This window comes from Drosophila obscura, unplaced genomic scaffold (assembly GCF_018151105.1).
Source record: "Drosophila obscura isolate BZ-5 IFL unplaced genomic scaffold, ASM1815110v1 contig_4, whole genome shotgun sequence".
NCBI classification, from domain to species: Eukaryota; Metazoa; Arthropoda; class Insecta; order Diptera; family Drosophilidae; genus Drosophila; species Drosophila obscura.
The window spans coordinates 7127976-7150410 of NW_024542828.1; the positions used below are offsets into that span (position 1 = coordinate 7127976).

The 22435-nt window shown below is 43.6% G+C and overlaps 5 protein-coding genes across 8 annotated transcripts; 3 read left to right on the top strand and 2 right to left on the bottom strand.

Annotated features, from left to right (window-relative positions):
* The first annotated feature begins 1060 nt into the window (after positions 1-1060).
* Positions 1061-6618, top strand: LOC111065779 (hematopoietically-expressed homeobox protein HHEX). The gene is made up of 2 exons (XM_022354171.2): positions 1061-1963; positions 6091-6618. The coding sequence occupies exons 1-2, from the start codon at positions 1114-1116 to the stop codon at positions 6603-6605; spliced, it is 1365 nt and encodes a 454-aa protein (XP_022209863.2). The 5' UTR covers positions 1061-1113; the 3' UTR covers positions 6606-6618.
* Positions 6619-6710: 92 nt separating this feature from the next.
* On the bottom strand, positions 6711-8582 carry LOC111065822 (doublesex- and mab-3-related transcription factor A2). The gene is made up of 3 exons (XM_022354246.2): positions 8316-8582; positions 7004-7543; positions 6711-6940 (listed from the first exon to the last, which is right to left on the bottom strand). Exons 1-3 carry the CDS (start codon positions 8580-8582, stop codon positions 6734-6736), a joined length of 1014 nt encoding a protein of 337 aa, XP_022209938.2. The 3' UTR covers positions 6711-6733.
* Positions 8583-10014: 1432 nt separating this feature from the next.
* On the top strand, positions 10015-12385 carry LOC111065727 (uridine 5'-monophosphate synthase). The gene is made up of 3 exons (XM_022354097.2): positions 10015-10277; positions 10350-10866; positions 11329-12385. The coding sequence occupies exons 1-3, from the start codon at positions 10125-10127 to the stop codon at positions 12138-12140; spliced, it is 1482 nt and encodes a 493-aa protein (XP_022209789.1). The 5' UTR covers positions 10015-10124; the 3' UTR covers positions 12141-12385.
* Positions 12256-18313, bottom strand: LOC111065728 (annexin B9). 4 transcript variants are annotated; one of them, XM_022354099.2, is made up of 5 exons: positions 18267-18313; positions 15965-16020; positions 14640-15348; positions 14397-14578; positions 12256-12500 (listed from the first exon to the last, which is right to left on the bottom strand). In XM_022354099.2, the coding sequence occupies exons 2-5, from the start codon at positions 15992-15994 to the stop codon at positions 12447-12449; spliced, it is 975 nt and encodes a 324-aa protein (XP_022209791.1). In that variant the 5' UTR covers positions 15995-16020; positions 18267-18313; the 3' UTR covers positions 12256-12446. The 4 variants fall into 4 exon arrangements, with proteins under 4 accessions (XP_022209791.1, XP_022209792.1, XP_022209790.1 ...); XM_022354100.2 differs by lacking the exon at positions 12256-12500 and adding an exon at positions 12548-13013; XM_022354098.2 differs by lacking the exon at positions 12256-12500 and adding an exon at positions 13577-14087.
* A 1453-nt stretch (positions 18314-19766) lies between these two features.
* Positions 19767-22019, top strand: LOC111065838 (hematopoietic lineage cell-specific protein). Its single transcript, XM_022354265.2, has 4 exons — positions 19767-19907; positions 20031-20220; positions 20321-20724; positions 20783-22019. Exons 2-4 carry the CDS (start codon positions 20054-20056, stop codon positions 21901-21903), a joined length of 1692 nt encoding a protein of 563 aa, XP_022209957.1. The 5' UTR covers positions 19767-19907; positions 20031-20053; the 3' UTR covers positions 21904-22019.
* Positions 22020-22435: the final 416 nt, after the last annotated feature.

Sequence of the window (22435 nt, forward strand, 5' to 3'; positions counted from 1 at the left end):
AAAACTACTCCTTTCAGTGGTTCCATCGTGTGAAATGAAAACATGATAATATTATCATCCTTTCAATAAAATAAAATATATTCCAGTGGCCCTGTGAATAGCCCTCGTTCCTCGTTCAAAGTACAGCCAAATTATCTGGAAGATACATTCAGTTGTTGTTGTTGTTGTTGTGGGGGCGACCTGAAAAACAATATCAGAGTGGTATCTATCTGGTGAAACTGTTGAATCAACAGCAATAACAACAATTAGAAGCATTTATAGACGCAGTTTGGTTTTTGGTTGTTTTTTTTTTATCGCCAAAGCAAAGGCCGAAATCAAAAGTAATCCATCATCTGGGTGGCTTTAAGGGGGAGCTCGAGTACGAGTACAGCTGATAAGGCGGCACGGTACACACCTCCACACTCCACTTACACCGCCCAAAAAAAAAAAAACCAAAGCCCTCGCGGGAATTCAGAATTCTCTCATCGACCAAGAACAGTTATGCAAACCAAGAGAGAGCGAGAGAGAGCGCGCAAGAGAGCAGATCATAACAGTTACTCAATCAAAGCGATGCGTTCCTGTGGGTGAAGGAGAGTGGCTGGCAATGTAAGTTAAAAGAGCGCGCAGTTAATTTTAATTTGTTTACAACAACAATAAACAAAAACACAAAATAGAATAGAATAGAATAGAATAATTCAACAGTAGTACAACGAGGAGAAACGAAACGAAAAACAGAAAAAAAAGAGTGCCGACCAAATTCGATTCTGATAACGAGGGTGATTAACAATTACTCGATCAAACGCACCGACACGCGCAGGAATAGTCGCGATTTGAGGTGGGTTGGCAGCAACCGTTAGGTGGGTGGCGGGCGGTAGGTGGCAGTGATTTATATGACTGCTAGGATCGGATCGCCGCCCCCGATTGGGTGTATACAACAGGGTCTCAAATACAGAGGCCGCATCGTATCGTTGGCCCGTTGTCGTAGCTGTCGTTGTCTGCAATTGGAAATTGGAGTGGAGTGGAGTGCCATCGAGCCATTGGAGCGCCGTGAGCACCTCCTTCAACCATTCGACCATTCGACCATTCGACCATCAACCACCAACCCCACTACTATGCCCTTATCAAAAACCCCCGATGGTAGCGCTCGAGGCATTATCTATATCGGTTTCTCTCTCTCTCTCGCTCTCTGTGTCTCTTGCTGTGTGTGTGTGTCATATCTACATAACGGCTCTATTATTGTTAATATTGATATCTTACCCATTAGCACAACATTATATGTACAATCTATTATATTGTGTGAAATCAGATTTAGTACAATTTATTGGGCCCCTTGGCTCTGGCTCTGGTTTGGGGCCTTCTGCTGCTGGTTTCCACTGTTCATCAATTAGTTCATCGCCTGCGGCCAACGCAGTCGCTTCGATCGTTCGGTGCTCCATAGGGATACGTATCCCCGGCCCACACTTAACACTAAACAACTTCATCATGGACATTGGCACCAAGTCCAGCAAATCTTCCTTCTCCATTGACAACATATTGGATCGCAGGACGCGAACGAGTCACAGTCCCACAGCCACAGAAGCCACAACAAATCGCACGCAATCGCGTCGCAGCTCGCCCCATAGTCCTGTGGCGGCAACATCTGTGCTTAGCATGCCCAAGGCCACCATGGCCACGGCCACGGCCACGGCCTCGCCACCAAACACCGCAACGGGCGTGTCCATCTATGATCTATCCCGCGAGGCAGTCGCCGCTCAATACGCCCTCAAGAATCTGGAGTCCAGCCAGGTGCTGTCGCCCACGACGCTGCGCTTCAATCCCATCTATCCGGATCCCGCCTCGTTGTTCTACCAGCAGATGCTGCATCTACAGAAGAATCCCTCGCTCTTTATGCCCCACTTTCAGGCAGCAGCCGTTGCCGCAGCAGCCGCCGCCCAACCCACCGGCTATTGTGATCAATATAGTCCCTTTGCCATGGATTGTGAAGGTGAGTGTCAGTTGGGGAATGTATATTTAATATATGCTAGGGATAAGGGATATAGGATAATACAGAGAGAATACATAGAATATATGTATGTCAAAGACATATAAAAGCATTAATTTTCATTAATGTTTCGCTTTTTGAAGTGCAGGCAGTTAAATAGATTTTCTATTTGAAAGAATGAAATATTCTAGAAGCATTTATACGCATAATAATTATAGTTTTTAGGATCTGTTAAATATAATGGCAGCACTGACTAAAGTGGCAATAGTTTTCTTATACAAATTCCCAAGATCTCAGCAGTTTTACTAGATATATTTGGGATGTAAATGTTCTTTATTCAGACCATAATCTCCTCCTTGATCTTTGACTCTCAGTAACACAAAGAAAATTCTGGCAATTCTTATAATAATAATTATTAGCATTCGGTCATAGATATTTGTGAAATACCGGATATGAGTCACAGACCACATATATCATGAATGAATGAGCGATACAATTATCAATTAGTGGCTAAACATGCTGATAAATGTAGCAACTTTATAAGTACAGGTATTCATAAACAAGTGAGATGTTGATCCCATCCAGATATGAAGCCAGCCAATGTGTACCCGAAAGTTATGAATAGTTTTGGCAAATAAATGTGGGACATTTCGGGAAAGGTTTTACGAAATGAAGAGCCCAAAAATTCTGTTGAACTTTCACACAGAATTAGCTAGTTTTTTTTGGGTATCTCTATGGATTAAAGTGCAGCCCCTGGGACAGTTACAAGTTCAAGTCAATGAACTTGAGTGAGAACAAGCCCCATAATCCCCTAACATTCAACTGACATATGGAAATCGATCGACCTTGATGGAATAGGTCTGAAAATATATGTTAAAATCCTCATTTAAATAAAGTCTTAACCGTTCAAAGCGCAGCACTGTTCAATCTACCAAAAATATTCAATGAGGATCCCACACAAAATGGGCCATAAACATGATTAATGTGTGTGCCCTGTTGGGTGTTTGTCAAAGTCAAGTGTTGGCGCCAATGCCACTTGAAATCTCACTCCATCCCCATCCGAATCCCTCCCCCCAGTTGCATTCTGTGGTTAGTTCTTAGTGCAATGTAACGGCAGAATAACCCCCGGCACCTCCATGGAACTGAAGCCTGAAACAGCGGACGGACGACTGATAAAGTCGCCGCCCCAATTCTACCCCTAACTCTCTGCCAACCGTCGAGTGTGGACAAACATTCGAAATATTTTTTCGGCTGCCTTATCAAAATGACAAATATTTGAAATTGAGGTGAGAGCCGATCAGAAGCCGCCATAGCAATGCGTTCATTAGGGGTATAACGAAACACTGGGAAACCCAGTGACGGTTTGGAACTATCTGCGGGGGATTATTGTGATGTTTTTAGTGAAATGGATATGTTTGAAATTCATTCATTCATGCAATTGAAATGCTCCGTAAGACCTTCCATGTAGAATTTAGATAAATATAAGGTAAAGTCTTAACTAAGATTAACTATTCATACACCAGAGAAATGTACTCGCAGTTATGGGAAAATATTGGACAAGAATGTTTCCCATAAGTGACTGCATTTGGTGTATATAAATCCCACTTAAAGCTGGGAGTTTTTTTTATGGGTAATGATTAGGGGGGTTGAGGCAATATATAATAACGACCAAGTGATTCAATAGTCTGAATCATTTGATTTCTTTGATACAATAAACTGAATCACTTGGTAAATATCTAGCAGCTTATGATCCAATATGTCTGGACTACTTCATGTTTACATTCCCATTCCCATTTTTATTTTGCCAATTTTTTTCCACTTCCTTTTACAGTCCTAATATCTGGGAAGCATCTCAAAGCTTTAATATTCTATCTATTCTATCTGCTATTACCCTCTAAAGCCTCATCAATTGATAGAGCATTGTTAGGTGCGGTCTGACAATTTGTTGAGCACTATTGAGCCAGTCGCATTCACATTTTGATTTCCGATTTGTGGGTTGGCTTATCTAAACGAAAAATGCTATTAGAGGCGATTAATAGGCGCTGTCCATCATCTGGTGGCGACAATTGCCATTTGATTTCGATAAGCTTCGTCGTCCGTTGACGACGCTTGTCCGCCCCCGGGGCTGGGAGTGCAGGAAGGCTGGGCTGGGCTGGCTTGGGTTGGGTTGGGCGTATGGCCGACAAGTGCTTGATATGATTTAGTTTTGTTTTTTCGGACATACACATTATAAAATAATAATAACAAATTCAATTTTCAACGATTAAAAACAAAAAAAAAAAAAACAAACCGTCTGCGGGGTATGAGTAGATCTTTTTTTAGAAGGGGTACACGTAGACGTAGACAGAACGGAACGGGACGGGACGGGACGGGGCGGCTTATCGCGGTATACGCCACTTAATAAAAATAAACGTTAATAAGCGTATTTGTAATAATTTAAATTATGAGCGCCATTTACTTTTATGATACTTGGCAGAGTTCTAAAATATATTGGCACTATATACATACATATATGTACACGTAGGTAGGTACATGGGTGCAATCTTCGATACGTTTCGAGGGTTATGAGGTAATTGAGTCCCAAAATATCAGATTAGATCAGAATTATTGAATGAGCGCAATTTAAATCTTTGACAAGTGCGAATTTCCGTTACGTCAACAGCAGATAGAGATAGTGATAGAGAGAGAGAGAGAGAGAGAGAGATAGAGAGAGAGAGGGAGGGAGAGTCTACCCCAGCACTCTGCAAGTGCGTTATCAGCCCCACTCGAGGGGAGTGTACAATCGGATTGCTTGTCGGGTGGTAGCCGAACCTCAATTACCAGCAATAGATTCCGCTCAATTGCCACCGGGGAGGGGGAGGCATGGCGGGAGAGCGTCCGAAACCCACTCGTGCTCAATTTCCAATTTAATTCATTTCGCAATGGCGTCCAAGTTTGCAACCCACTTACAAATGGGCGTTGACATATTCCCCCGATACTGATACGTATACAGATACTGATATATATGTACATATAGTATACGCGTATTCCACATTCCAATACACATGTATTACTGGGAATAGTTCTGTCTGATTACCTGCGATAAGAGAGCTGTTCGACAGAGTGGGACGCCGATACCTCGTAGATAATGGAAATCGAGCAATTGAAGCAACCAATCGAAAATGGAATGACTATTCCAATTTATATCTAAAAGATAAAGTTGTGAATTTTCGGGTAAAGTACAGTCTAGAAGTGGTGCAGAAAAATTTTGATTTATTTGGAAATATGAGTCGAATACTCGTATGAGTACAATGGGTCGAAAGTCCTCTTCCATGTGCCCTGTAAATGGTTGTTTCTGATGATGATTGCAAAACGGAATTTGTTGCAATAAACCAGACAGAAAATTCCAAGAATGTTTCGCGCAAATAGTTCTATGGCTTTAGGAACCCCCAAAAATATTTACTAGGTTTTAGAAAAATGTTAATCAAATAAAGCTATAAGGTGTCACAACTACTATAAGCATATACGAGCATCCATTAAATAGTACATATATCATAATATTAGGGAAATAAAAACCATCACGATAAAAAAGTTTGCGACCTCGATGTTGGATTAAGATATAGTTTTGGGTGTAGCCGTTCAAATTGTAAGTCTGTTCCACTTTTAAATTCTTGCATGATCTGAGTTCAAATGGGAGTAAGCCAGTTGGCTTTAAACAGTTTAAAAAATTGTAATATTTTAGTACGAAAGGACCAAAAAAAAACCATCACTTTTTAATTTCCATAATATTTGGGAAATATATACATATATAATATAATATAATATATAAGGGAAATAAAAAGTGATGATTTTTAATATTTGATGGATATTTTTATTTGTTCCCTTAGCAGTTTTTATTTTTATTTTTCATTACAGAATGAGCTTAATAAAAGATAAATAGTAGAGAGATCTCTTTGTGTACAACGAAAGAGTTTGTGCAGAAAATTGTAGCCAGAAACAGAGCCCGTACTTACCTTGTACTTACCAGATTCAACATTCATCAGTTATTCCCAGAAATGACCCCTGAAAGCCATCCAAAATCTTACCCAAAATCTTCATTAAACTCCAACAAAAACCTTTAATTTCTACACTCTCTCCTCTCCGTCTCATAGGCTTTCCCAATCCGGCCTCCGCTGCAGCCGCTCTCTACTGCAATGCCTATCCGGCGGCCAGCTTCTACATGTCCAACTTTGGGGTGAAGCGCAAGGGCGGCCAGATCCGATTCACGTCGCAGCAAACGAAAAATCTCGAGGGCCGTTTCGCCAGCTCCAAGTATCTGTCGCCCGAGGAGCGCCGCCATCTGGCGCTGCAGCTGAAGCTGACGGATCGCCAGGTGAAGACCTGGTTCCAGAATCGTCGCGCCAAATGGCGACGGGCCAATCTCACGAAGCGCAGTGGATCGGGTGCAGGATCGGTGGCAGGTGCCACCTCAACGGCGCCCAGCTCCAACAGCAGCAGCAGCAGCTCTGCCTACGGCACAGCCCTCCTCCCACTGAGCAGCCGTCGGAGTGGCAGCGGGCAGCAGAGCGACGAGGAGGATCGCATGTATCTGTCGGACGATGACGAGGACGACGATAATGACGAGGAGGAGCCGGCGGAAGCGTTAGCCGAGCCTCTGGTCAAGTGAAGCTCGTGGATTGGCAGGGGGAGGGGCAAGGGGGGCGGGGGGGGACTTACTCATAAGATAGTTCAGTTTGTAGTTTAGATTAAATAAATTTATTTCAATGCGAATAATGGCAGCTGCGATCCTGGTGGCTAGTGGAACTGGTAGCTGTCGAGGCATGCGCAATTGGGCAGCGTGCAGCGCGGTGCCAGGTTCGAGAGATGGCCCATGGTCACCGGAAAGGAGAGCGGCACAAACCACTTGGGGTAGGCGCAAATGGCCGCCGCTGCTGCTGCCGACGGGCTGCTCCCAAAGGCGCCACTCGGCGGCTTCAGCTCCATCAAAGGTTTGTTTGGATACTGCAAGGAGCAAACCAGCTTTAGACCTGCTCTTCCTCCCTCTGCCTGTTGCAGCACACTCACCTGATCTGCGATGACCGGCCGGAAGGCGCTGCTCCTTTGGGGCATGGCCAGCGGTAGGCTTTGCATTGGACTCTCTGCCATTGCCAGCTGGGACTTGGAGCTGTCCATGGGAGCTGCTGCCGCCGCTGGAGAGACATTCTCTATGGCCCGTATCAGATCGAGATCGCAGCGTTTGAGCACCAGCTCCAGAACAGATCGCTTTCGCTGGGGAAAGAGCTGCGCCAGCATATCGATGGCCGTCTGCGAGACATTCTCCCGTCGGGTGGCACTCAAATCCTGGGCCACAGCCGGCGGCTCACACAGCTCCTCCTGCTGCTGCTGCTGCTCCTGCTGGTGCTGCTGCTGGTGCTGCCTTTCCACCGACACAATCTGCTTCTCCAGCTGTTCATCTTGCTTGAGTTTTTGGGGCGAACTCGGCTGCGTGACGGTCAGGCCATAGATATTGCCCGGCGGCAGTGCATCGATGGAGCGTCCCGTTTTGTTGGCCACCAGCCGCATGGCAATCGCATCCTCCACCGCCTGCTGACGCTTCAGGGCGACCTGAAGGCCGGCCACCAAACAATTGAAATTAATATGCGACAAGTGAACATCTTCCTGCCGACTGCTTCTATTTGACTTTACTACAAACAAAAGCCACAGCAATTCCTTGGGGTATCACACAGAGTTCTCCCTGTTCAGTTCTCCCTCCCTGCTAACCTAATGAAATGCGAGACCAGGCCACACTTGTGCAAACAGTTTTGGTAAGCGGATATTTTGCTCGATTTGTTTCTACGCTTTGACAACTTTCCATCATCATCAGGACGCGTAGATAGCACTGGGCGCACTGGTTTTTTTCTGACTAAATCTGTTCTACGTATTCCATTTCATTGGTTGTTTGTGTTGGTATGGGCGGATGGAAGGTCTGCCCATGGGGTATTTGTGTTTCAAATTAGAGCAGGGCTAGCATTTAATCTAAGCACAATATAAATGGTATAGCTGGCAGGAATAGTTTCTCAGCCTTAAATTGAATTCGTTGGCAATGATTGATTGATTTTAATTGCATTTTAAGATATTTTGATACTGCTTTAAAAATCTTTTAGTTTGAGGCATTTCAGGTGACTGAATCCTTTGAAATTTATTAAATTTGAACAGGTTGAAGTTGATATAAATTTGGAACTGCTCTGCAACATTTAAGGTACATATAGGGGAATTATTTGTACTGAAAATAAATTAGGGGCTATGCTAATAAGAGTATCTCAATGTATCCCCTCTATTTGCTTTGAGTTGGTACAAAAAAAAAAATGATATCCCCAGTGCTTCTTCCATTGCTTACCTGGGCCGCCATAATGCGCTGCCGCTCGAAAATCAGGACACACTTGGCACACTTGCAGTTCTTGTAGGTGCAGAGCTTCTTGTGGCCCCTCAGCTCCGAGATAATGCCATGATTGCGACACCGGGCGCACTTGGGCACTCGATTCGCGACCTTGGGGGGGCCTTGCTGGGACGACTCAACTATTTTGAGGCTTTTCGCGCTGGCGCCAGACAAACGAGCACGCTTGCTGGACACCTCACTTATGGAATCCTCACTGGCACTGGCCATGGCGTAGCGTAGCGTAGCCGTGGAAAAGATTCAATTAAAACTGATAATTGACCAAAGAAGTTGCAGCGGCGTCGAGAGAGTGATACGAGTATTTGTGGCTTTGTTGGGGGCAAGCGAAAAGAAACTAAATTTTGGAAACACTTGGAACCAGGATTTGGAATTGTTTCAAAGCCAAGTTGATGCTGAAGCAGCTTTGTTGACTTACGCAGGCGCTTTGGCTTGGCGAGGATTTGTCAGGTTCTATTCGATTCTATTGGTGGTTGCTTGTCATGCGGACTCCACCCACAAGACTCAGGGTGGGGGTTTTGTGGGAGGAGCAAATAATCAGAGAAATGTAGCAGTACACAAGATGACTAATAAGCCACGACTTTAATGATTGGAAGGAATGGGCATTCTTTGAAGAAAACACTTTGATTGTTCTATTATTGGTTTATTTTTATTCAAATTTATTCGTTGGCGCCAAACAAGTTCAAATAAAATAACAGAGGATTCCTCAGAGCTTACGTGATGGTCACACTCCAGCCGATAATCGAAAAACGTTCCGATATTTACAAGCAGTGTTGCCAGTTTAGCTATTTCTAGCCTCATTGCTGCGACGTTCCCGTAAGATGCATTTGATTTGTATGCAACAATTTGCATACCTTGGGAAGATGGATATTATGGACTTGAGATATTGTTTGTAATTTCAGGCACCATTTAATGCAAAAGCCACTGTCACTGCTTTAAAAATATTAAAGAAATTTTGCAGCTCACGGGTACCAATAATAGTGATCAGAACCGGGATAAATGTATATATAAATCACCAAACATATGCATTAATAGGTAAACAACATGTCAATCTTGGATAAATTCAATATTAATGTTTCAAAGCAGCTTGGAACAACAAATTTAACATCAGTTAAAGAAAATATGGTATACAAAAGTCCATACGCATAGAAGAAACTTGGTTGACCAGCAACATTGACGTCACATTTCGTACACACTTACGTTTCATGCTTTGGCCGCTTTTGTTTGAACCTTATTTTGTAAACAATCCAATGAAAAAGAGTTCTGAAAACTAACCTATCCTAAACAAAATTTATTGAGGAATTGTATTAAATTATTTGTTTAGGGCTGAGAGCGCAACTAGCTAGTAAATTTAAACTGAATATCAAAATCATGGAATACGATTTCAATCAATAAAATAGAACGTTAGCCCATGGTCGACCATGGGGGTATTTAATATATTCACGAAATTTATGTAACTTTGACATATTTTACGCATTACAGGTGAAAGATGTCGGTGGTCATTTTGGTTTTGTAAGTAAAGAGGAGGATGGAGCTACAAAGAGCCTTCAAAACAGTATTATTTTCCGCTGTTTAACAAAGGGTGCTCAACTTTTTAAATAAAGGGGTGTTGAGTGGGTTAAGTCTCGTTTGACCGCCGGATTTTTTGGCCGGATGGTATTTTGTATCGTTTTGGAGAGACAGCCAGCTAGCACGTGTCCCCCAAATAAACCGACTTGTTGTGTTTGACTAAGATCATACAGACTGCCGATAAAAATGGTTGCCCAGGAGTCCGATAAAATGAAGGCGCTCGCGCTCAAATTGTTTGAAATCAATGCGTTCAAGTTCGGAGACTTCAAGATGAAGGTGGGCATCAATTCGCCGGTTTACTTTGACCTACGTGTGATTGTCAGCTATCCGGATGTGATGGTGAGTGTTTTGTACGTGTGGCAGTCGCAGTGGCCGTGATTTTATTACCATTAATGTACCGAATTGCCCTAGCAAACCGTCTCGGATTTGCTGGTGGAGCACATCAAGGAGGTGAAATTGAGCGCCAAACATGTGTGCGGTGTGCCGTATACGGCCCTGCCGCTGGCCACGATCGTCTCCCTGCAGCAGGGCACGCCCATGCTGGTGCGGCGGAAGGAGGCCAAAGCCTACGGCACCAAGAAGCTCGTCGAGGGCATCTTCAATGCTGGGGACACCTGTCTGATTGTCGAGGATGTGGTCACATCGGGCTCCAGCATCCTGGAAACAGTGCGGGATCTGCAGAGCGAGGGCATTGTGGTCACCGATGCCGTTGTGGTGGTTAATCGTGAGCAGGGCGGCGTGGCCAATATTGCCAAGCACGGCGTTAAGATGCACTCCCTCTTCACGCTGTCCTTCCTGCTTAACACCCTACATGCGGCGGGACGCATCGAAAAGTCGACGGTGGACGCGGTGGCCAAGTATATTGCCGCCGTCCAGATTAACAGCGATGGCTCGTTCGTCGGTGGCGATAAGCCCGATGTTGTCGGAGGTGTGTATGCTCCACATTTGTGTTTCCACCCCTCCCCCCGATATGATAAAGATAATGAATCCATGACACTCGCGCATGTTCAGTTTAGTCGGAACCCAACGAACTTTGATTGCCCAGAGGCCACGCATCCCGCCGGTCTGATTCAATTAGGGACGTGCCATAAACCACCGCCTAAATTAGCTTTTATATTCCCTTTTGATATACATATTTGATATATATAGCCGCCGTAAAAGCGGTGTCCCCCAACTGGTGTTCCATTTGGCTCTAGCACAGAGCGAGAAGATCAAGTTTGAGGCTACTTAAAGCCGGCACGTGATGGTAGAAAGCGTTCAATGAATTATGTCATGCTTATCAGCTAATCGAGTGCCAAAGACCCTCTCCAATTGAATCTATTTAAAGGCAATCTGCCTGCTGATACTAAAAATACTCAAAGCAAATGCTTGTGTTTTTTTTGTTCCGCAGCCAATGACTTGCAGCGCACCAAACTGACCTACGAGAGTCGCGCCAATTTGGCCAAGAGTGCGGTGGCCAAGCGCCTCTTCAACCTGATGGCCAGCAAGCAGACGAATCTTTGCCTGGCCGCCGATCTGACCAAGGCCGATGACATCCTGGATATGGCTGACAAGTGCGGCCCCTATATCTGCCTGCTCAAGACGCACGTGGACATTGTCGAGGACTTCAGCGAGGGGTTCATTACCAACCTGCAAGCGCTGGCCAAGCGCCACAACTTCCTGCTCATGGAGGATCGCAAGTTTGCGGACATTGGCAACACCGTTGCCCTGCAGTACGGCAAGGGCATATACAAGATCTCCAGCTGGGCGGATTTGGTCACAGCCCACACGCTTCCTGGTCGGAGCATTCTGCAGGGCTTGAAGGCGGCTCTTGGTCCGGGCGATGCCAGCAAGGAGCGCGGTGTCTTTTTGCTGGCCGAGATGTCGGCCAGTGGCAATCTCATCGACGACAAGTACAAGGAAAACAGCAACAAGATAGCCACCGAAGGTGCTGACGTCGATTTTGTGGCCGGCGTGGTGTGCCAATCCTCGAAGACGTTCGCCTTTCCGGGACTGCTGCAGCTGACGCCCGGCGTGAAGATTGACGAGAGTGTGGACAAGCTGGGGCAGCAGTACCAGACGCCCGAGCATGTGATCCAGGAGCGTGGCGCCGACATTGGCGTGGTGGGACGTGGCATTCTGCAGGCCTCCAATGTGCAGCAGGCAGCCCAGACCTATCGTGATCGGCTGTGGGCGGCCTACAAGGATCGCGTGGCCAAGTAGGCGACAGAGAGGCTAACCCAGCATTCCGTATTTGAATTTGAATAGAAATTTCCCCCCCAGCCCCTACATTCGGTTTTGGTTAACTAATTTAAGCACAACAAAAGACAACAACAAATTCGTTCCATGATTTTAAAATGCATTTATATGAAATTGAACTCTAGATAAGAATTTTCAACAGACAGAAAAACGTATCCAATGTTTAAGATAAGAAAAATCACAACAAATAGAAGATAAAGTTACAACAATCGATGTGTGATGTGTTAGGTGGTGTAATGATAACAATATATACATATTATTATCTGATTCCTAGTAAGAAGCCAGACACTGCAATACGTAGCTATAGTCGCCGGATATATCGTCCTGTAAATGAAATCGAGAGGAGGAGAAACATTGTTGAATCTTACGTAGTTTTGCCATCGCACTAAGCAAACTTTATTGTTGTTAATAGCAAGCACAAAACTACATACATACTTATATAGATAAATGTATGTATGTATACGAGTACTATGCAGCATATTTCACAAATAAAAAAAAAACATGTATACAAAATAAAACACACAATAAAAAATCAGTATAATCGAGTAAAGATCCTTTTGGAGACGAGACACGTTAGACGTTATTGCACGGAGGAAATACTAAGGGTGTTTTTTTTTTTGTTGTTAGAAGTACAATTGGAATTAGAGAACTACATTAATAATTTCATTGGTTTTTTTTTTTTTCGTTCTTCGAAATGCAACATTTTTTGTTCTGTTTTGTTTCTTTTGGCATTTTCTATTTTAGCAGTTTTGGGGAAAAATCTGTATGCCGGCTGGATCCGCTCTACCAAGCCGCTAGTGTGACTAGCACATATCCAATATCGGTTTCAGCATCCTCCTGTGATGTGTTGCAGGAAAGATAAAAGCGTGAAAAGAGCAAATGTCAGAGCATTTTATTTTGTATACATTGCTTAAGAATCGGCTTTAAGCGATAAGTAAGTATCCTTGTCGGATAAGGTTATAGGTTAAAGTCGTGTAAAATGGTTGAAGTAGAGAATTATTGGTGCCATTAGCATATATATCCATGATCTGATAGCGAAAAGCGCGATTTGTTTTTAAATTAACATCAGTTCAACTAACATGTACATGCTATCTACATGACATGTAACTGACATGACAGTAAGCAGTGTAAGCTAACATAAACTGCATTGCAAGCAGTGTGCTTGAATTGAACTCACTTTTAAATCAATTTTAAGGTATGTTTAACTGATCAGGAATGTATATATATATCAATGATGAATAACCCTTTTCTTCTTCCACACACACACACACACGCATACATTCTAAATTCCTTGCAAAAACCACTGCCCAAGTTAATGATAAGTGTTAAGCGACTAACAGAGCGCTGTTAGTGACATGACAAGCAGTGCTGCAGCTAACAGAAACTCAAATTGAATGTTATATTTTTTGAACAGTTTTTCAACGGTTTTTTTTTTATTTTGTTGCGTTTTTTTTTTAACGATTTAAATAGCAAAATGAGACTCGAGAAACAAAACAAAACCATAGCATAAGCTAAAACATAGTCAAATGGTATATATATGTATATAAAGATAAAATTATGTGCATGTTTCGTGCATAGTTTATGTATAATAATTAACATGATGCGAGAGACGGTAGTAGATCTGTTTCTGTGGGCCTTAAATGCACTTGTCATCTTGAAAATTCTTGTTCCAGTATAAAATCTACACAAAAGTGTTAACTATTCGATATCTGAACTCTCTTTTTCTCTCTTTTTGTACATTCTATTAAGTGTATTTAGTAGATAGATAGATAAGCTTAAGGCATGGAACAGACGACAGTGAAAAAGGTATTGTTGGAGCTTGATTTTTTTGGATTTTTGGTTGGGGGTTTCTTTTTTCTAGAATCCAACAATGGCCAATAGGGCACGCTTATAATCGCCAGATGTGTCGCCCTAAAAATATATAGAATATGCCAGGTTTTAATGTTTTTTTATGCACACAAATGAATTAGAACAAGTTTGAGGGAAAAGTTATGGCATTGCGGGTAAGCACTGGGAGAAACAGATTCAACCGAATATATCGATGCATTGCGTGTACAAAAGAATGAGAATTTATGAGGATATTGCAGCTAATGCTATATGGTATATCTCTCTGAATGATGCGCATTCGATGGGGTGTTATGTTTGAGGGTTATTAAACCCCGTGCTAGTTAGTTTTAATCACAAAAGCATTAAGGATAGATAGTTAATGTCGGTATTTACCTTGATCCACGACTCCAGGCTCTTGCCGTACTTGTTCTGGAATGCCTCCTTGATGTCCCCCAGATCGATCTCTGAGCGGCTGACAACGATGCGAATCAGCGTCTTGTCCTTGGTGCCCATGCCAGCCATGGAATCGTGCAGGCGCTCCGAGAAGTAATCGATCTTGGACTTGCAGCACTTGACTATAGACAGAATGCAATCATTAGTACGGGAGGCAATCAGTCAAGAGAGTTCAATACGTACCAATGGCAAGGAAACCCTTCTCCACAGAGCCACTGAACTCCCGCTTAATGGCCTTCTCGATGTCGTTGCCGGACAGATTCTCGTATTCGAGGAAGATCTGGCGCAGCTGCTGGTACGAGCGGGTGATGAGGATCGAATTGAAGGTGGACTCATCAGTGCCCCACTGTCCCTCGCCGGCGTCGTGCAGAGCCTGGGCATCGGCGATGGCAGCAGCCTCATCGACGCCCTGGTTCTCGTCACGATTGCCCTGGACGAGGGACACGCAGAGGCGCTTGAAGTGTCCGCTGGTGTCGCCCTTGAGGTCCGACTCCAGGGGCTTGCCAAAGCTCTGCTCGTAGAACTGGGCAATGGTCTTGATGCCATAGTTGGACAGGGTGCAGAGGATCTCAATGATGGCCTCCTCGTCGGTGCCCAAGCCGGAGATGGCGTCGCTCAGCTCCTTGGCATAGAACAGTGGCAGCGGTGTCATCAGCGCCACAATCACATCCTCGAACTTGCCGCCCAGCTCCGACTTGAGGTCCGAAATCAGATCCTTGCCGTACGCCGTCTTAAAGGCCTCCGCAATCTCCAGACGCTGCACAATGCCGCGACGCGCCAGGATCTCAATGATGGCCTTCTCGTCAGTGCCAAAGCCTTTCATGGCCTTGCGCAGAATGGCTGCATCCTCAACGGGATCGAAGGGATCCGCCGGGTAGACAGTGGGTGTGCACTAAATAAACATAAACCACAAAAAGGCGATCGAGTGAGTAACAAAACTGGGCAATTCATCATCACAGAGGGTGGTTCGTGAACAATTGGGTTTATTCATCTACATATATGAGGCACGTAATAGCCGTAAAGGTTCTGCTCTGACTCACTCACCCTCACTCTGACTACATATAAGATTATTTGCCTTTTTTTCTTTCTTTTGTTATGCTAATTTCGCTTTGTGCTGCGGTGCCTTGGCACTGCTGACAAGCTCTTATCAAAAAGTAATACGTAGATAGGAACTCTGCTATCAACGAACTCTACTGCCCTGGCTGTCAGTACCTATTTTTCAGTAATTATCTCGAATACGAGTACTCTATACAATAATTTAATGGACGTGTAATTGCTCCAGTAAATTACAGATAATCGGTTATCATCTGATTCAGTTCAGGACTCAATCGTTTTGTAGATTAAAGGAAAAAACTTGAACTTTGAATCACAAAGAAAGTGAGAAAACAAATGTCCATTGGGGGTTATCTTTCAGTGCGCAGAAACACCTTGAAAATACGCATCAAAACCCACACCCAATCATATAATTTATCTTACAGTATCTAAGATTCAATCCATTCTCGACTCACCTTGAATGGGTAGTACTCAGCGGAGCTCATTTTGATTTGGTTGGCTTGTGGTAAATCTGTAAATGGGTTGTAATAAAGCATAATTATTAAATGTTTAATGTGTACAAGTAGACGAAATCGTGAGAGCTAATGAACCTGTCCCAGTTCAAGACTGGGGCCCTGCCCTATGACATCATGCCGGAGAGGCCATGAAAACTCTCGCAGCACGCATACGCCGTGTAGTCCGCCTGGCGCTTGGCTTGGCATTTTCCTCCCATTGATTTTACCTACCAAGCAAAAGTGTCTGATGTCTGATGGTGTTTTTTTTTTCTAGTTTTTATTTCTGTTTCAACCAAGCGCCAAGTTCAACGAACAACTGGAAAGGAAAGTGAAAGTTTTCTGGTGGTTCGGAACTGGAACTGGGACTTGAGGCTTGGCTGATAACTAAATGAAATGGGCTGTTATTCCGTGATAGCTGCAATGAGCAGCGTCAAGACCACACCGAGAAACCTACACGAATTGGCCTTATAAACACGGATGAGCTCATTCGTACCGTTCTGCTGTGGAACACATTGCGGACATGACACGTCTATGGCCGCCAGAGAGAAAGCTTCAGGGAAAATGCCGCCTCCCAACCGACCCAAAACTATCCCCAGCATAAACCAGTTGGCTTGTCAACTGGGACACTATCTTTTTTTTTTTGGTGGGGCACTTTGAGCTGACATAATCCGGAAAATCAATAGTGCCAAATGAGTTTATTATAAATGGTATTTTTGAACTAAGTTTCGGCAGAAAAGGGGGGCTGGGGCTCCAGAAATATTCGTATGTTGTGCCAAAGTAGAAAGTCAACAAAAGATACAACAGAAAAAACATACAAAACAAAACAAAAAGCTAAGACGTGGCGTAGCTTCCCCAAAACAGGCCAAACCATCAACAACAACGCCTTGGCAGGCCGAAAGCTATAGAGCTGTAGAGCTGCAGAGCTATAAACAAACAACAATTTCCTTGGGCCCACACCATAAGACATTGTAGCTGGAACCGGTTGTTCTGGATTGTACGTACATCTGTTTTTGTATTTTAGACACATAAATTATTGTTCTTTCTGGCAAACAAATTTTTTGGTAGCGATGGACAAAACTTGAAAATCAACAGACGACCACTTGAATGCCCTTCATTGGTGATGGATTCATACATTCATGACGTTTGCTCTATAAATAGCCTCCAAATGATCATTAAATATGAATCATGGGCTCGTGAGATCTGTGACGTCAATGACAGAAGCTTCAGACGTGACTCGACAGAGAGAGAGAGAGAGAAAAACTAGTCAATAGCGGCCTATAAAGAGAGCTCTGGACATAGTTTAGCTCGTGACTCGTTCAAAAATGTGTGAATAATTTCATAAACAAAAGCTTTCTCGACTTCAAAAGAAGTTGTCTTCGGAGTCAGCACATGGGCGACTGTACCTCGCATTTATATTCACAAAGTTGTTTTATAATAATTTGTAGTAATTTAGTCGGTAGTAAACCTTGATGGCACGCCTTTATAACGCGAAGCGAGACCAATTGCAAGCAAAGGAATGTGACTTGACAACATCCGATGCGATATGAGTAATACTATGTGCTGGAAGCCTATGTATAGTGCACTTGCACACATGTGCCGGACTGTAGTTGAAAGCTTCCTGGGTGTGCAATTGAAGTTGATTGAATTAAGTAGGAGAGATCGGATAGGCCTCTATCTTTATTTTCCAAAGAACTCAATTGTAAATACTTTATAAAAAATGTAAAATAGAGTAAAATTGAAACGAGATGATGAACTAAAAAGTCACACGCGTCTGCGGCTGCGGCTGGGAGAGGAGAGTAGAGTAGAGCACAAAGCAATAGAGAGAGAGAGACCGAGACCCCACATTTGATGATGTCATCTTTGGCTAGCAAATTCAGTTTTTTTTTTTTTTTTGGTTTTTCTCTTCTTTTATCCAACTGTAGTTGAATGGGGCGGCGCAAATTCAATGGAAAAGTAAATAACTGTGAGATTTCATCTCTCTCTCTCTCTCTCTATCTCCCAAGGTTGTGGCCACGTCCACGTACAAGTGTTCTCTAGATAAATTCTTTTGATACCGCACCCAGAATTACAGTAATTATAGTAATGCCCTTGGCATACGAAATCATACACTTTCTTTTTGCACTATTCGTTTGTTTTTTCACTTGGTTTTTGGTTTGGTGATTGGACAATACGAAAGGGCGGGACACAGCGAGGAACAAACAAAATGGGTAATATAGGAGAGCAAATTCCACACAAGAGATTACCAGTGATATTTTTAACGTACAAGATTTTCGAAGCGAACTGTAAGCGAGAGAAAAAAATACTGAATCAATTGACGCTCGCGGTCGTCGCTTTTATATGCGGGGCTCTCTCTCTCTCAGTCTCTGTAAATGTGGGGCCGCTGCGCCTTCCATTGGATTCATTCGAAGTGTAAAAGCCGGTGCATGGGATCCAAATGAGAGAGAGAGAGGGAGAGAGAATGAGAGCGACCATTGGGGTATTGGTGAGCTGGCGTCTTATGGAGGGCATAGCTGACTTATAAATTAATTGAAAATATCAGATTTTGCAGTGGTTTTTGCTTGAGAGTAGATTCAATTATATTCTATACTCATATTCATCTCAATTAGCAGCATTATAAAGATCTTTGAAATATGTATAAAGCTGTGTCTTTGCCGATCTCGCCTAGCTTGGAAAATTGTGCTCTCCTACGCTCTAGAGGAATATTTATCTGTATGAATCATCAGACCAATGGAAGCTGCTAACCATGACGTGAATCTTAATATAACAATATTATGTACATTAGTAATAATGACGCCACTGGGAAAAATGTGAGGAGATTATGAGTAATCTGTTTGCAATATAAGTTAAATGGGTCAGATTATAACGGCTCAAATTTTGAACTGCTTGCCATCTGCTCTTTATTAGATATGTATCGGCACTCGGGTCAACAATAAATATATATCGTTTACGGTATTATATTGAAAACGAGAAGGTTTCAGTATATTTCAGAATATTCTTGCTTAAACCATATATTATAAGTAATTCAATTACTGGGAGTCTATAAATTAGACCAGCAGATTGTAGAAAATTGATTCATTTATCTGATAAAATTATATTTTCAGTTATTTAAGTTCTAACTAGCTGGTAATATTAAACAGAATATTAAAATCGAGGAATATCAACGCATCTTGTCGTGTCCTTCAGAATACTTACGGCATATTATTTAATCAAGTTCCAATTTATTTTTTAATATATTAAGATACTTTTCAAAATGACCGCCAAACTCATTTAGCGCACAAAAAATACTAACATTTTTCGCTCTCAATTCGTGGTGGGTTTGCAAAATTCGCTCTCAATTCGTGGTGGGTTTTCTCAAAACTAACCTATCCTGAACAAAATTCATGGAGGAATCGGATAAAATTATTTGTTTAGGGCTGAGAGGGCCATCTAGCTAGTAATATTAAACTGAATATCAAAATTGACGAATTTCGTATCAGAAAATATCATGGTGTGGCAGCCCGCAGCAACTACGAATTGCACGAGTCTGGCAACGCCACAAAACGACATCACATTCGTTGTATGTTGTTTTTGTTGGAACCTTAATATAAAAAGGACTTCTGAAAACTTGCCAAACTTGTAGAAAATGTATGTATCTATCGGATAAAATTATTTCTTTAGGGCTTCCCAGCTAGCTAGTAATATTAAACCGAATATCAAAATCGAGGAATATCAACTTTGAATGTTTTGAAAAAAAAACAATCGATACTATCGTAATAGTATCGGACTCAAATGGTTTGACACCTCTAACACCTCACACTGCGTTAAAAATAAATTGTTTAAATTTTTCCCATAAACATTTCGAAAACATTCTGCAGCTTTTAAAGCATCCGCACTGCATTTTGCATTTGTAGTTAGTCAGAAGCCCGTAAGTGCATAATAAATGGGCCGCTTTGCACTTATGCTGCGACTCAGCCCCTCCCATTTATTATCTGGACGTAAAAGAAAACCTGCCCCGCCGACTAATGTGTGTGTTTATCTTTTGTGGCAGATAAGGATAAGCCAGTCAGTAGTATGTGGAAAGCAAGTGCTGGTCATCAGATCCAGGCCACCAGTGCCCCAGACGCCGAAGATGATGACTGGGAGACCGATCCGGATTTTATCAATGATGTGAATGAGGAAGAGCAGCGCTGGGGATCGAAGACGATCGATGGCAGTGGCCGCACAGCGGGCGCTATTGAGTGAGTCATTTTATCATTTCGCAGGAAATTCGAGTTCATTGTTTTCATTAATGCACTTTCTGTGTGTTCTTTCTCTTCTCTGTGTTACAACAATGCCCAGCATGGACAAGTTGCGCGAGGAGACGGAACGCTCCGATTTGGACAAGAAGAAGCAATTGTTGAAGGATCAGAATGCTGGCTATGGCTATGGTGGAAAGTTCGGTGTGGAAAAGGACCGCATGGACAAGTCAGCGGTGGGCCATGACTACCAGGAAAAGGTGGCCAAGCATGCCTCTCAGAAGGATTACAGCGATGGGTTCGGTGGTAAATTTGGTGTGCAATCGAATCGTGTGGACAAATCGGCGGTGGGTTGGGATCACATCGAGAAGGTGGAGAAGCATGCCTCGCAAAAGGATTACTCATCGGGATTTGGTGGCAAATTCGGTGTACAATCGGATCGTGTTGATAAATCGGCCGTCGGTTGGGATCACATCGAAAAGGTGGAGAAACACGAGTCGCAGAAGGGTAAGTAATTCTCATTTGGATGACTCATCATCGCTATAGCCACAATTCTATGCTGCAGATTACTCCAAGGGCTTTGGGGGTAAGTTTGGCGTACAGGAGGATCGCAAGGACAAATCGGCGGTGGGCTGGGATCACAAAGAGGCCCCACAAAAGCATGCCAGCCAGGCAGATCATAAGGTCAAGCCAGTCATCGAGGGAGCCAAACCGTCGAATCTGCGTGCCAAGTTCGAGAACCTGGCCAAGAACTCCGAGGAGGAGTCGCGCAAGCGATCCGAAGAGCAGAAACGTTTGCGCGAGGCAAAGGACAAGCGGGATCGGGAGGAGGCAGCCAAGCAGACGGTCGCGGAGAATACTCCACGAACCTCTACTGAGACGCCGCCACCCAAGGGCAGTCGGGCGGCCATCCAGACGGGCCGAACTGGAGGCATTGGCAATGCCATCAGTGCGTTCAATCAAATGCAATCCCCCGTCTCTGAGACACCTCCGGCACGCAAGGAACCCATTGTCATTCCCAAGGCACTGCCACCTAAGGTGGAGGTGGCAGACGAACCCCAACCAGAGGCGTCAGCTCCCGTAGCCGCTGCTGTTCCTGCTCCCGCTCCTGCGCCTGTTGTGGTCAAAGAGGCAGCACCTCCGGCCAAGGTTGTTGCACGGCCGCCGGATGTTGTGCCTCAGATTGAGGTAGAGACCGTGGACACGCCACCCAGAAGTGAACCCACATCCCCAGCGCATGAGCCAACGCCTCAAGTGCAACGTGAGCCTGAACCGCAACCGGAACCTGAGCCTGAGCCAGAGCCTGTGGAGGAACCGCTCTATCAAAATCAGGCAGAGATTAAGGCTGCCTCGCCACAGCCGCCGGCAGCTTCCCCACTTCCACCATCAACGAATGGTGCCACGTCTGAGCCTGCCCCAGCAGCTGCGGCTGGTGCTGCCACAACCCTTGAGGAGGCCATCTATGCCAACTCGGACAATCTTGCCGACTACCTCGAGGACACTGGCATACATGCGCTGGCGCTTTTCGACTACCAGGCGGCCGATGACGATGAGATATCATTCGATCCCGACGATTTGATCACCCACATCGAGAAGATCGATGACGGGTGGTGGCGTGGACTGTGCAAGAACCGCTATGGCCTCTTTCCGGCCAACTACGTGCAGGTTGCCGAACAAAATTCCTAAGTGCATGAAACAGAATGCTTCCGTTTGAAATTCACGATAGAACAAAATCAAATTGTATTTACTTTACGTACTAACCGAACAACAAATAATACAGATGTTGGATTCTATAAAATCGATTCACTACTAACCCAAAAAAACCCATTACATTGTGTCCCATTTTGTGTGCAACGAACTGCTAGAGATTGAAATTATTATTGTAATTTGTTATGCTAGCACATGAACAAACCCATTCATGGTATTCCATATATATATATTTGATATATCATTTTACAAAACAAGCCCATTTTACATTCTTATGTATTCGTTTAATAGTATATTTTTTTCAAAGAAAATACTATGCCAAATTATATTTATGTTTTTGTCGCTTAAGGAAATGTATGTGCAAACAAAATTTTACATTAATTCATTTGATAATTTATATGTGTTGCCTATGAAGTTTTTAATGTGTGTCAAAAGAACGATTTTGCTCTTTTTAAATTGTATAAAGTCTATGAATGTTTCCCGTGTCAGGTAAAATCTAATGTTAAAGACA

What these genes read in the sequence shown, in the direction of transcription:
- LOC111065727 (XM_022354097.2), top strand. Translation starts at nt 10,125, where the DNA reads ATGGTTGCCCAGGAGTCCGATAAAATGAAGGCGCTCGCGCTCAAATTG. An exon ending in TCAGCTATCCGGATGTGATG is followed by an intron (nt 10,278 to 10,349) that starts GTGAGTGTTTTG and finishes GAATTGCCCTAG; the next exon opens with CAAACCGTCTCGGATTTGCT. An exon ending in TAAGCCCGATGTTGTCGGAG is followed by an intron (nt 10,867 to 11,328) that starts GTGTGTATGCTC and finishes TTTGTTCCGCAG; the next exon opens with CCAATGACTTGCAGCGCACC.
- LOC111065822 (XM_022354246.2), bottom strand. Translation starts at nt 8,582, where the DNA reads ATGGCCAGTGCCAGTGAGGATTCCATAAGTGAGGTGTCCAGCAAGCGT. An exon ending in AGCGCATTATGGCGGCCCAG is followed by an intron (nt 7,544 to 8,315) that starts GTAAGCAATGGA and finishes GCCGGCCTTCAG; the next exon opens with GTCGCCCTGAAGCGTCAGCA. An exon ending in GGCCGGTCATCGCAGATCAG is followed by an intron (nt 6,941 to 7,003) that starts GTGAGTGTGCTG and finishes TGCTCCTTGCAG; the next exon opens with TATCCAAACAAACCTTTGAT.
- LOC111065838 (XM_022354265.2), top strand. Translation starts at nt 20,054, where the DNA reads ATGTGGAAAGCAAGTGCTGGTCATCAGATCCAGGCCACCAGTGCCCCA. An exon ending in CGCACAGCGGGCGCTATTGA is followed by an intron (nt 20,221 to 20,320) that starts GTGAGTCATTTT and finishes AACAATGCCCAG; the next exon opens with CATGGACAAGTTGCGCGAGG. An exon ending in GAAACACGAGTCGCAGAAGG is followed by an intron (nt 20,725 to 20,782) that starts GTAAGTAATTCT and finishes TCTATGCTGCAG; the next exon opens with ATTACTCCAAGGGCTTTGGG.
- LOC111065728 (XM_022354099.2), bottom strand. Translation starts at nt 15,994, where the DNA reads ATGAGCTCCGCTGAGTACTACCCATTCAAG. An exon ending in GAAGGGTTTCCTTGCCATTG is followed by an intron (nt 14,579 to 14,639) that starts GTACGTATTGAA and finishes TTCTGTCTATAG; the next exon opens with TCAAGTGCTGCAAGTCCAAG. An exon ending in GCCTGGAGTCGTGGATCAAG is followed by an intron (nt 12,501 to 14,396) that starts GTAAATACCGAC and finishes TTTCATTTACAG; the next exon opens with GACGATATATCCGGCGACTA.
- LOC111065779 (XM_022354171.2), top strand. Translation starts at nt 1,114, where the DNA reads ATGGTAGCGCTCGAGGCATTATCTATATCGGTTTCTCTCTCTCTCTCG. An exon ending in CTTTGCCATGGATTGTGAAG is followed by an intron (nt 1,964 to 6,090) that starts GTGAGTGTCAGT and finishes TCCGTCTCATAG; the next exon opens with GCTTTCCCAATCCGGCCTCC.